The following is a 13940-nucleotide window of genomic DNA, read 5'->3' as shown; positions in this document are numbered from 1 at the left end:
AGATAATTGGAGAGAAAGAAAAAGAAGCTGAAGAAACACAGTTTTGTTAACGCGTGATTATATGGGCTTAATGAGACCTGGTTCTACGGTCTAATTGGCTGTATAATTCTTCGTTTTCGCGGAAATCACTCTACATCTGACATTTGAGACCGAAGCTCTCTCTTCGAACAATCTTACAACATCACGAGATGATGGACTTAACACAGATTAGAGGCCGCCTTTTCTGAAAAACAGGAATGTGTTTCGTTATGAAGCTCTATATAGCTAGTTATCTACGAAAGCATATTTTGTGTGGAATCGACGCTCATAATATGGTCTTCGTCCATTACGAGAGACGGTAGTGCAGACCGATGCAACGACCATCATCATACGCCGATATCCCGTCATCTCCTTCGTCCTTCTCGACCAAGATTGTGTCTGACACGTGTGGAAATATCAGCGCGTCGAGTAACGAAGTTGTTGTACAAAGTCTTCTCTAACTAGCAAAAAATAAAGAGAGAAAAAGAGAGATAAAGAGAGAGCACTGCAACGCATCGATTCCGCCGTTATCCGTGCTTGATGCGCATTACATAGCTACGCGAGGCATATAAAACCTACATATTTAACAGTCACGCGCGTGGCGCACGTGACGTCGCTGACGCGAGTGCATTTCGCGTGTGCCTCATTTTTTTATTATTTTTTTTTAACTCGAAATCTCGCGACGCGCACGTCCCGCGAACGGACTTTGAGAGTCGCTACAGGATCCATGCCAATCCCTGAATAAAGCAGTGAGTCACAGCCCTTATTTTTGTTGATCCTTTATTACGCAGTAGCGTACAGTTTGCACTGCTGTGTATAGAGTGTGTGTAAGAGTGTACATTATCGTAGTGCCGAGTGTTGGTACATAGCGGAGCATAGCGATGGCTGTGGTGGCTCAATTAACGCTCAATCTCTCGGAAATGTCCCTCGAATACGGATATTCGGGGGTGAAAACCGGATATACGATTCTTCACTACCTGAACACAATATACTTTACGACACGCAATATTACAACACATTTATCTTTACACACACGTACACTCACACGCATATACATTGTGAGTTCTAGTATAATTTAAGATTTTTGATATTTGTGAAGTACTTTTTGGTGCTTGCCAAGTAATACTATTTAAGGTAATGAACAATATTGCATAATAATACGATTTCATATTATACAATAATACAATCGTATATACATATTTCGCGTTGTAGTAATATATTACATTTAAATTAAATTAAGTCTTTGAGAATGGATATTTCTCTACAGAAGACTTTTTTTATATTAAGTTAGCACGGAGACAATCTTACTATGTGTTTGCGCAAACAAAATCACCGATTTCCATGCACAAAGAAGCGTAAATTTATTTAACTTTGATATTTCGAAGAGCTATTCTGCTAATTTATTTGAAAAATGTAATTAAAAATTAAAAATGTAAGCAAATAAAAAGGCAATATGAGCCACAAGTATCACGTTGAGAGATTTATTAATTGTGTGAAGGCAATTGACAAATTTCAAATTAAAACGGGTACAAAGTGATACTAAACAACATATGGTAATAACGCTATGTAAGCAAATGAAAAGGCAATATGAGCCACAAGTATCACGTTGAGAGATTTATTAATTGTGTGAAGGCAATTGACAAATTTCAAATTAAAACGGGTACAAAGTGATACTAAACAACATATGATAATAAAGCGAACGTTTCCGCCCTTTTTTTGTGGCCATTTGAAATTTGTCAATTGCCTTCACACAATTAATAAATCTCTCAACGTGATACTTGTGGCTCATATTGCCTTTTTATTTGCTTACATTTATTATTATTATTTGAGCCAATGTCTTATTATTATAAAAATTAAAAGCCAACTAGGAAAATAACAATCTCTCTATGATACTTTACAAAATTTAAATTACCAAACAGATTTACCAATAGACGTGTCAAAAAATTCTCAGAACAGAATTATAGATTTTTTTGAAAATAGAAGTATTTCTTAAATCTCAAATATTTTTTTCTTTTTCGTTTGGGGTTCTTATGCAAATTATAAAAAATAGCAAAATTTAAATTCCTGTGTAAATGCAAAATTTTACTAATAAATCCGCCCTGCTTGCCGCCACACCTCGTGACAAGTCCCCGTGGGTACAAGTGCGTTGTGTGTGCGTGTGTATACGCGTACGAGTACCTACCTACTCGTGCATGTGGTGGCATCGATCGACAAAAAAATCGATTCTCTTATTATATTGTTATTATATCCATTTTGTAATCCGGTCTGTAAAAAAATAGTTTCTTTTATCCAGATTTTTGTTAACTTTTCGTTATCAGCCAGAGTTATTAAGAAATACTTTAGAAAATTAATACTTATACATGTAGAGACGCACATGTATACGTTCTTCACGATTATCAAACCTGTTTTTTTTTTTTTCGTACTAAACTGTCATTTAATTTGTTTGTAAGATAACTAATGCATGTCGCCCGCGCGCGTTGAAGGCATGCGACGAGAGTGAGAAATGAAAGATTTTGCTAGATCCATAGTTTTCTAATAATTTACACTTTTTTTTACGTCTTTGACATGTATCAGGATTCAATTACAATAGCAATTAAAATAGATATAGAGATTAACATCTCGATCAAATTTTAGTATGCATCTCGGCACAAGTCTAACATATCTTGCGCTTTTAAAGCTCCTCGATGTAGTTTTACAATGTATTCCATTCATTTTTCAGTCCCGAAAAAACCACTGTCGCCGTTCGCCAAGTTTCGTCAGCTCGATAGGCAGAACAGCGCCTCTTTATCGCCAAGGTGAGAATAAACAGTAAAATATATAATTAACAATTACACGGATGATTCAATATGACAGAAATTATCAAGGAGACAAATATATGGTTGATAAAGTAATTTGGAAAAAAAGACGTTCTAATTTTATTAATTTATATATATATTTGTCTCTCATCTTATTGTAATTCTTTCATTTAGTCCTGTAAAATCACCGGCGACAGAATTTCGATTCAAATTTACCGAACCAACTGTACGAGACAATGCTGTGCAAATTAAAGAGCGACTGTTGGCGTGGTGTCGGTCGAAAACCAAAGAGTACGAGGTGAATATACATCTTATTATATGTGTAAGATATTCATTGAACCGATATACAAATACTCCCTATAACATCGACTTTATATAAGCGACATATCATTAAGAGAAAACGTGCGCTCTGAAAAATTAATGCGTTATTGAATTATATATATTCATGTAATTTCTTTTTTCTGTTTCAGAATGTGCAGCTCGATAACTTTTCAACAAGCTGGAATAACGGTTTAGCATTCTGCGCGTTAATTCATCACTTTAGACCGGACGCTTTCGATTACAATTCTCTACGTCCGGAGAATCGCAGGAAAAACTTTGAACTCGCTTTCACAAAGGCCGAGTAAGAAATAATTTCGGATTTTTCTCCGAGTTTCGATATCAACGTCGTTATTTTTGTCTAAAAAATTTAATCAATATTAATTAAGCAATATTTTGTTTTTAATTTGCCAAGAACTCTTGTCTTTTTTCTTTTGCAGCGAAGTCGCTGGAATCGCGCCATTACTTGACGTCGAAGATATGGTGATGATGCAACGACCGGATTGGAAGTGCGTCTTCACATACGTTCAGTCCATCTATCGTCGCTTTAAAGATGAGGACTAACTTTAAAAACGCAGCAGCAGCAGCACAGCACAATTCCATTTAATATCAAGATAGAACATGTGACCGCTATTTTTGTAGAACAATGTTATCCATTTAATTCGTATGTGGTTTGAAGAGAGAACCATTTTTCTTTTTTTCTTTTATATGATAAAATTGATGTTCCTGCGACCACATGCGAATCAAATCTAAGGTAGTAAGCGTAGAATTTCAGATTCAATGACAATGTCTTCCAATGATAATAATGATAATAATGATGAATCAAATATCGCGACTGCCCGAGAAGCTATGTACTCGTACGCGTCTTATATTTTCATATTTCGCATATTTTCTTGGCACAGCCTTACTAACGCGTAACAACTTTCTACCGATGTCAACGCAGCAGCTAATGATTTCCGCGAAAATACACGGTGATATCATGCACACGTGTAAGCGAAACACAGTCAATCGCTGCCAAATGGCGTTAGCCATCGATATTATAAAAAACTAATAAAAATGTCTTGAGAGAGTACCAAAGAGATTTCTCAAATAAATATGTGATACGAGAAAAATGTCTCCTTGTTTTCTTTTTTTGTCCTTTGTGATATATATTGATATATATTTCTTTAGAACGAGAATATATTAAGAAAATTATTCGCCAATTAAAATGGATTATTTACTGATAACGAGATTAGTCATATTAATTCTTGCCGGAAAAATGAAAAACTATTAAAAAAAACTATAAAATATAGAAACTTATATATATGTATTTACTGTCTTCCGAAAAAAATTTCGAAACATATATATGTCTGCCGTTCTCAAAGAGTTAATATATTGGCCTTTTTTTATCAGTTCTATCTTTTGGGCTGATGAGTTTACAGATGGTTTATTATTATTGTCTTAACTACTTTGTAAAAAATATCACATTCATTATATATATATATATATTCAATATAGAAATTAATTCACAAAGAAAAAGTTTTAAGCTTCAAATGTAAGCTACCTTGTTTTTTTAATCTATTAATCGCAAGGCTTATATTAATCATAATGAAGATTTCTAGAAACATTCACTTTATTATAAAAAAATTAAAATTTCTATTTATTATGGTTTTAGCAATAGATTTTGATTTACATCTGCATATTTGCATATTTTCAAAATGAATCAACAATCAAATATTTGACGAGATAAGAAATCTGTTCAGAATAAAGACGCTCATTCAATTTCAACCGAAGAAGAAAAGCGAAGACTTACTAAGCGTAGACTTGAATGGCAATGGGAGCAAGAACAAGATAGGCAGCATGAAAAATTAAAACGGCAGAAGATATTGGAATACGAAAGAAAACGAGCGGAAGCTTTAAAATCTGGTATACTGTTTAAAAAGTATGTTTTATATGTGGCTGTATATGCATATACATTTTCCTAATTCAAGCATTTACTGATACTTTATAAAATAAAGTGATTATAGAGAAAATTTGTAAATGTCTGAAGTTACATTTAAATTAAGAAATAAATAAAAATACTAGAGATAATACAAAATAATCTATAAAAAAAATTATAATACAATATAAATTTGTAATGTTTATCATCATTCATTTGAAAATAAAACTGTAGATATCCGGAATAAATTGTGGAGGGAATGATCTGACCGGTGCCATTAGAGCAGAATATTGGCCTCTTACTGATGGAGGATGAAACCGTCCTCTAAATGGAACCATAGGTCTCACTACAAATGGTCTCGGAGGAAGATTCTAAAAGTTATTGAGAAATAAATAAATTACAAGTCGAATTAGGAGATTATAGAAATTTGTCTACATAAAGATTCGTTAAATCGGAAATTAGATTTATATGGATTTACATAACTCACGTACATAACTGGTAAACATATTTGTTGGCACATTTATTGGTGGTTTGCTATAATGTGGTGCTACATCCATTCGCTGTCTAGACCTATCTCTATAGCTTCTTTTATGAAAATGTTCACTCGATTTATCGCGATAAGATTTTTCTTCCATGGATAGCCTAACATATAGTAACAACAGTAATAAAAATAATATAATAATTGCAATAAAAAAAATAATAACCACATATTTTTAATAAAAGAATAGTCTTTTTTTTTGCCTACCTCCTGCAAATATAAATCAATTAGTTCAAATAGTCTAATAATATAAGTGTTAAATATTTTTAAAAGTGTTAATAATGACACTTTTGCAATAATAAAAGTGTTTATGATAACACAATGAATGGGGCGATGAGTGGCGCAGAGCGTTGAATCGCGGGCTGACAATCGTCAGGTTCCAGGTTTGATCCCGCTTGTGTCCCATCCCACCATTATACCTCTTTGTGGAAAGAGATAAAAAAGGAATTGTAGAGAGGGGAGACAAGGATAGGAGGAGGGAGTAATTGTGGAGGGAATGGTCTGTCTGACCGGTGCCATTAGAGCAGAATATTGGTCTCTTACTGGTGGAGAATGAAACCGTCCTCTAAATGGAACCACATAGAATAAAGAAATAAGGACTGCTAATTGATTATCGATTTCTGTTTTAACATCGATTCCGAATTTTATATGCATGTCACATTGTTATTACAATAAGTAAATTTTTTTTTATAAATTAATGTTTATTACAACTTCGTGGAAGGAAGGAATCGTGGAGTCACCAGGACGTAACAATCGCCTATTAATAAATTGATAAATTTGCGTTTTGATACTTATAGAGTAATGTCTTTTTAGACATTAAAATATAATGTATAAAATATAAACATATTACAATAGAAGATTAAGTTGTGTATTTTATTAATGTTTAGGAAGAGACACAGAATCATTTATAATTTTAGTATTTATAAAATACTGGTTTTTCGCAAATTCAGTTATAATAATGTTGCATAAAATTAATTCAACTCAATTATATAAAAAATCACATAAGCGACAATTTTCAAAGTTTTTTTAGACTTGATTTTCATGCTATTACCAATTTTTAAATATATCATATCCAAAAATTAAAAAGTTATGTATATTCATAAAGCTCATCTGTATAAGTGCAGAAAATGAAATGCAAATAAACAAATCGTACCTTTGTTATTTACTTTTGCATGCACGTAAAGAGACGGCGTTCCGTAACACTGGAAATATGGCAATACAAATGAATAATGAATATACATCTATTAATATATAAATGATATTTCAATACTTGCAATCTGTCGATCCGCACCACGACAGTTTGACGCCACAACAGTTCGACGCTACAACAGTTTCGAATTTGATTGACCAATCAGAACGAGAGTCTCTTTAGTGCCGGTCTACAATAAGTGATTTAAGCCCTAAGCCTTAAGAAATTGACTAATCACAGTTGAGTATTCTCCTCATACTTGACTGTGATTGGTCAATTTCTTAAGGCTTAGGGCTTAAATCACCTATTGTAGACCGGCACTTAGTCTCTGATTGGTCAATTAGAGACTGCTTCGAAACTTTTGTAGCATCAAACGGAACGCGCCAAAAAGAACAGTAGTTCCTCAACGAGGGCCAATCAGCTTGATACTTTTCCGGAAATAATCAAACATGCGGGAGATGATTGACTACACGTCATTTCCTGCCACATTGTCGCGTCTATATGGGCTGCGTTCCGTTTCACGCATTGAGCGCATAGATCGCATGGAAATCTATAGTTCACGTAACATATATTAAGCCCGTTCTACATTGATCGCATGTTGCCAGTCGCAAGCAAATCGACCAATCACAGTCGAATATTCGACGGAATAATCGACTGTGATTGGTCGATTTGCTTGCGACTGGCGACATGCGATCAATGTAGAACGGGCTTTATAGATTTCCAGGCGATCTATGCGCTCAATGCGTGAAAAGGAACGCAGCATGCAAGAGTCATAATTCTATTCCAACCTAACGTAATCTAACCAAACCTGTCATTCTCGTCTATGCGTTTTATATATTGTATATTTCAGGAAAATTTCGTTACTCGAATGTGTATGTAATCACGAAACAGTTTGAACTAAGGAATCAAGTTCCCTTACATTTGTAAATAATCGCAAAAAAATTATTTATATTATATTACGTTGTAAGAATAATTGTCCATGGAGACTGTGCCGAAAGATTTGCGTGGATTAAGAGCATGTTTGGTATGTTCGTTGGTTAAGGTATGTATCTTATAAATTCTAAGTTGCATTTTCAATAATAATCAATTCTTTAACAAGCCAATACATACAGAATTTATTTACATTTTCGAAATAATTGCATTTGTGTGTCATCTTGTTTTAACAGACCTTTGATCAATTTGAGTTTGACGGATGTGACAACTGCGACGAGTTTCTTCGTATGAAGAATAATAAGGATAATGTTTTCGATTGTACAAGTTCCAACTTTGATGGGTAATACGCAATAATATATATACAATTGTTTAAGAGTAATTTTTTAAATGCATACAGTAGTATAATTCTGGGGGTATTTGATATCAACATAAATTTTTTATATCTAAAGTAAAGAATATGAAGATTAATATATATAATTGTAAAAGATGAAGACAATTTTATCACATTTTATTTACTTTATCTGTTTATACTTTATTTGTTTTGTAGAATGATTGCTGCAATGAGTCCAGAAGATAGCTGGGTGTGCAAATGGCAAAGAATAAGTGAGTATTTTGAATGATGATACTATTTAAGATACTATTTAAATAACTAACATCTTCTACAGTTTATTGCAATTATAATTGCACCTTTTTTTCATTTTATCTAAAAAATTTTTTTAAAAGCTCTATTTCAAAATTATATAGTAATATAAAGAATTACTGACATATGTACGTAAGTCTCACTTATATATATATGTTTATAAATTATTTATAATACATATTTCTCTAGATATTTTAATAAATATATTTATTTCTGAGATTTTTCACTTTTAAACGTATAATACATTTATGCACATATAATATTCTTACATACAAATGTCGATCTATTTATCGAGGAACATATTTATCTGTATACATATAACTTTCTTACTGTCAAGAAGTATTTAAATAGAATGATGCACAATATCTTTTTAGGAATTAAAACTTCTTGTCTAATTATTTTAGTTATGGCCAATGTTAACAGAGGTTCTGTTTGCTTCAGATCGTTTCTGCAAGGGTGTTTATGCTATATCAGTATCAGGACGGTTACCAGCTGGTGTCATTAGAGAAATGAAAAGCAGAGGAATAGTTTATAGGCCACGCGATACAAGTCAACGTTAATTTTTATCATAAGAATAATTGTAAGAAATTTTTTATACTATGTAAATATAAAAAAAAATTTTTTTTAATTTATAATACTGCACTAAAATTACATCATTGTTTGAAATGCAATCACATTATTCATTATGTTAAAATAAATATATAAATAAATTTGCATACTATAAATATAAATACTTCCACATTTTTATATATTATTATATGCATGTTATTAAGAATTTATAAAGTATAAGAACTTAATAAATAATTGACATAAACATGAAATTTGCATTTTTTTTTTACTTATGTACATATAGATGATTTCACTAGATTAATGAAAATTTTATCAGAACTACTTTTAGAGATTATTTTTAATATTAATACTTCAATCGAATTTACGAATTCTATTAATAAGAGATATGTATGTAAAATGTGTATTCTTAAATTAGAAAACGTTGAAACTGTATGCAGATTGGCATTTAAATGTGGCTTCCTGGACATATATTTGGTTGATAAAGTAAAGAGTATCGCATTACCGGCAATTGATTGTTTACGCAATTAAGCCACAAATTTGCGCATGTTACGTGATAATTATTATCATTATAAACAACTCGACCACTCGTAATAACTGTTAAACATAGAGAACAAGACACACATTCTCCCTGATGTAACGGCCAAGCTGGTAGTTCAGTGACAATCTGTAATATATTGGTACAAATGCATATTCTATATTATAATAATAGAATCTCTTTGCACAAAGATAAATGTAGGTATTTAAGGACAAAAAAAAATATATAAAGTATAAGTACACAAACATTAACATCCATATAATCTATACTCTATACTTACTGGTATATTAGCATAAAAAGGTTCCATTTCAGCCCAAATCCGATCAATATCCATTAAAAGATCATCAAATCCAATAATGTTTATGTCTAACTCTTTGTATGAAAAATTAACACGTCTACAAACAGCTGCAACTTCAGCTAATTCTAAAAACAAAAAATATTGTATATATAATTTTACATATTATACATCTTATGTATATGTGAACAGATAGTGATGTATTGTATATTTTTAAAGATTGAAATCGATATGAATACTTTATTTTTAATTATAAAAATGATTTGATATAATGCCCAATATTTTATACGCAAATATTTATTTATATGGGATGTTCAGAAAACACCTACGGCAGAGAAAGCTGTATCCTTGAGCTGAATTTAAAACTTCCTGCAAAACTAATTCTGATGTTATATTGGTAAATATATTGGCTGCAACTTGTAACAATAAAACACAACTTTCCATATATTGTTTCCATTCCCAATACATAGTCTGTAATAGAGAAGTGCTTGATAAGATATGATAAAATCAATATTCCTTCTACATATTAACATTTTGATATTTCTATTACATGTATACCTGCTGTGAAGTTTCTACAACTTGATCTTCCTCTACGTTTGAAGGTAAAAATGATTTAAGATCTAAGCTAGGCACAGATCCTGATCGTGGCAGTGCTTCTGATGGACCACTAATCAACTCTACACTATTTATCGAAATAGCATCCTCTTTCTGAATATTCTTTCCTAAGAATAATATACTACTTGATTTAAAAGAAATAAAATGCAAGCGAAAATAAAATTCCAGCATGTGTTGCTAAAATGCACTAACCTGACTCTACCAATTGTGCTTCAATTCCATCATCGAGTTTTAAATTGGTTGATAAAGTAAAGAGTATCGCATTACCGGCAATTGATTGTTTACGCAATTAAGCCACAAATTTGCGCATGTTACGTGATAATTATTATCATTATAAACAACTCGACCACTCGTAATAACTGTTAAACATAGAGAACAAGACACACATTCTCCCTGATGTAACGGCCAAGCTGGTAGTTCAGTGACAATCTGTAATATATTGGTACAAATGCATATTCTATATTATAATAATAGAATCTCTTTGCACAAAGATAAATGTAGGTATTTAAGGACAAAAAAAAATATATAAAGTATAAGTACACAAACATTAACATCCATATAATCTATACTCTATACTTACTGGTATATTAGCATAAAAAGGTTCCATTTCAGCCCAAATCCGATCAATATCCATTAAAAGATCATCAAATCCAATAATGTTTATGTCTAACTCTTTGTATGAAAAATTAACACGTCTACAAACAGCTGCAACTTCAGCTAATTCTAAAAACAAAAAATATTGTATATATAATTTTACATATTATACATCTTATGTATATGTGAACAGATAGTGATGTATTGTATATTTTTAAAGATTGAAATCGATATGAATACTTTATTTTTAATTATAAAAATGATTTGATATAATGCCCAATATTTTATACGCAAATATTTATTTATATGGGATGTTCAGAAAACACCTACGGCAGAGAAAGCTGTATCCTTGAGCTGAATTTAAAACTTCCTGCAAAACTAATTCTGATGTTATATTGGTAAATATATTGGCTGCAACTTGTAACAATAAAACACAACTTTCCATATATTGTTTCCATTCCCAATACATAGTCTGTAATAGAGAAGTGCTTGATAAGATATGATAAAATCAATATTCCTTCTACATATTAACATTTTGATATTTCTATTACATGTATACCTGCTGTGAAGTTTCTACAACTTGATCTTCCTCTACGTTTGAAGGTAAAAATGATTTAAGATCTAAGCTAGGCACAGATCCTGATCGTGGCAGTGCTTCTGATGGACCACTAATCAACTCTACACTATTTATCGAAATAGCATCCTCTTTCTGAATATTCTTTCCTAAGAATAATATACTACTTGATTTAAAAGAAATAAAATGCAAGCGAAAATAAAATTCCAGCATGTGTTGCTAAAATGCACTAACCTGACTCTACCAATTGTGCTTCAATTCCATCATCGAGTTTTAAATTATTAAACGACTCAGATACTTCGGATATAAAGTTCAGATCTGCCAAATTATTGTTGTCAACATTAGAGTGCACTTTACTAAACTCAAAATCTGCAAATATATTACTAAAGCTTTCAGTATCCGAAGCATCTGATATGATCGTAGGATGATTAGCAGATGATTGTTCCGCAGACATAAATTCTCCGAACTCGTCGCCCGATTGATTATTAACAGTTAAATCTAAATTTACATCATTCACGACAGACGTTTCCTGAACTAATGCACGCAATGCGCTGTATTTATCTTCGATTTGTTGCAAGCTCATTAAATCTTGTTGAACAGAATTAGACATATCTACTGTGACAGCCTACAGATAAATTTATATATATATATATATATCAGCGAAAAATATATATTAACTTTCAACTTATATAAATATACAAAGATGTACTTGTGCAACAATTATATACAATTGACACATTTATTTACCTTTGGTGTTAACTCCGCTTTAGGCGATATCTCTTTATCGTTGCTAAGAGATACAGGTTCTATTACACTTGCCAGATTGCTAAAACTGTCATTGTAATCTTTAGGCAAATCGTTATTTCTGATCACAGTGTCTTTGAGTATTACTGTTTTTGATTGATTCTTTACTCCGCATTTAGAAAATAAATCCAATGGGGCTTCTATTGTGGACTGATCTTTACTTTGATATGGTAAACTTGCAGGTGCAGACGTACGAATCTGAGTATTAATATGTACAGTTTTTGTTCCAGTGGTGGCTTTCTTGACTTTGTCGACTGTTTTCTTTACTCCTAGATTATGATTAGCAAGTCTGCTGCCGATTGCAGAACCTTGTTTACTATCCCAGATCGATGCAGTGGAGACGTTAGAAATCGGTGCGCTCTGAAATTCGGTAAAGTCATCGCAGGACTCATCGAAGGACGATGCAGGTGGAACATCGGTTTGAACACGTGGAGTTTGTTTTATTTCTTTTAACATATTATTGAAACTATTTGCGGTTGCGCCAGATATTAGAGTCTTGCTATCGGAACATAATAATTTTCCAGACGTATTGTTCGAGAAGGGTAAATTCGCATCAGGCATTGTGTTCATGTGAGATCTAACTTTAACTTTTCCTTTAACATCAGGGATATATTTTCCCTCTACAGTTATATTATTGACATTAAACTCCTCGTTACCATAGTGAAATTTCTGCATATTTGTTTGCGCAGTAGGTTGCAGATTCATCAAACAATCTATGTTTAAGTACGGCGTTGGCGGGAAGGGAAGTAAATGCAATATATCCAGACTATTGAAGGTGTAAGAAGTCTGTGCAGCAGCGACGAGGGCCAGGACGACGTACAATTCTTGTTCGGTCAGCTGTCCTGCGTACTTCTGGTTAGCTAAACTCCATATGTGACCGAGTACCTCCGTGGGCAACTGGCTGGTGAGCAGCAGCGGAAATACCTTATTTGTGTCGACGAGCAGCTCAGTCTGCATGCCGTTCGACCTGACTCGATCATCCCGTACTGCCTCCCATACCATCTTGTAAACCGGCGGCAAGGTGGTCGAATTGGTCCATAGCCAACTCGGCAGCTGGTTCAGTCTCTTCGCGTGGCCCTTATTCATGTTTGCTGGACGAGGATCAAATTGGCGAATCTCGTCGCTACGAACGTCGCAAATAACGTAAACTCATCGAGCTCTTGTGAGAGTTCATTCTACTTCAGTTGCTAGCTTGATGCGTACATTAACATCGCGAAAACAAGTCATCAAATGTCCTTCAACACCGATTGCAGGAATATCTAAAATGCAAATATCTCATTTTTCTACGGAGTGACGTTCACGTAAACGGGAAGCGTACACAGTTCACTTTTACGTCAACTGACATCTGACATGATGACGTCAATTTTTCCTGTCCCCCCCCTATCCTTAGATTAGGGTTAGACATTTGTCAGATTATATTTGAATGTTCGTTCATCACCATCACATAGATTATTTAAAAAAGTTAAACTATATTTTTATTGATTAATTAAACATTGTAATCCGTCATTTATCTTTCAACCTTAAATTTAATCTTTCGCATCTGTCAAACGCTCAAAAATAGGTAAACCGAAACGTAAAAGATAAGAGACAACCAATCACGCTTC

The 13940-nt window shown here is 32.7% G+C and overlaps 3 protein-coding genes across 3 annotated transcripts; 2 read left to right on the top strand and 1 right to left on the bottom strand.

The window, feature by feature from the left end:
- Positions 1-2457: 2457 nt before the first annotated feature.
- Positions 2458-4243, top strand: LOC115243472 (smoothelin-like protein 2). The gene is made up of 4 exons (XM_029820520.1): positions 2458-2813; positions 2988-3111; positions 3284-3435; positions 3572-4243. The coding sequence occupies exons 1-4, from the start codon at positions 2716-2718 to the stop codon at positions 3693-3695; spliced, it is 498 nt and encodes a 165-aa protein (XP_029676380.1). The 5' UTR covers positions 2458-2715; the 3' UTR covers positions 3696-4243.
- Positions 4244-7528: 3285 nt separating this feature from the next.
- On the top strand, positions 7529-9080 carry LOC115243404 (transcription elongation factor SPT4). Its single transcript, XM_029820363.1, has 4 exons — positions 7529-7818; positions 7943-8049; positions 8257-8312; positions 8791-9080. Exons 1-4 carry the CDS (start codon positions 7756-7758, stop codon positions 8907-8909), a joined length of 345 nt encoding a protein of 114 aa, XP_029676223.1. The 5' UTR covers positions 7529-7755; the 3' UTR covers positions 8910-9080.
- A 108-nt stretch (positions 9081-9188) lies between these two features.
- On the bottom strand, positions 9189-13901 carry LOC115243405. The gene is given in 11 exon segments (XM_029820364.1): positions 9189-9583; positions 9735-9877; positions 10079-10220; positions 10308-10471; positions 10557-10600; positions 10603-10793; positions 10945-11087; positions 11289-11430; positions 11518-11681; positions 11767-12157; positions 12280-13901. Coding segments are annotated over 11 exon segments (2886 nt in total). The 5' UTR covers positions 13423-13901; the 3' UTR covers positions 9189-9364.
- Between the last annotated feature and the right edge of the window lie 39 nt (positions 13902-13940).

This window comes from Formica exsecta, unplaced genomic scaffold (genome assembly GCF_003651465.1).
Source record: "Formica exsecta isolate Colony F162 unplaced genomic scaffold, ASM365146v1 scaffold72, whole genome shotgun sequence".
NCBI lineage: Eukaryota > Metazoa > Arthropoda > Insecta > Hymenoptera > Formicidae > Formica > Formica exsecta.
Note: the sequence above shows the minus strand (reverse complement) of the source record. Positions and strands in the feature narration are given on the sequence as shown.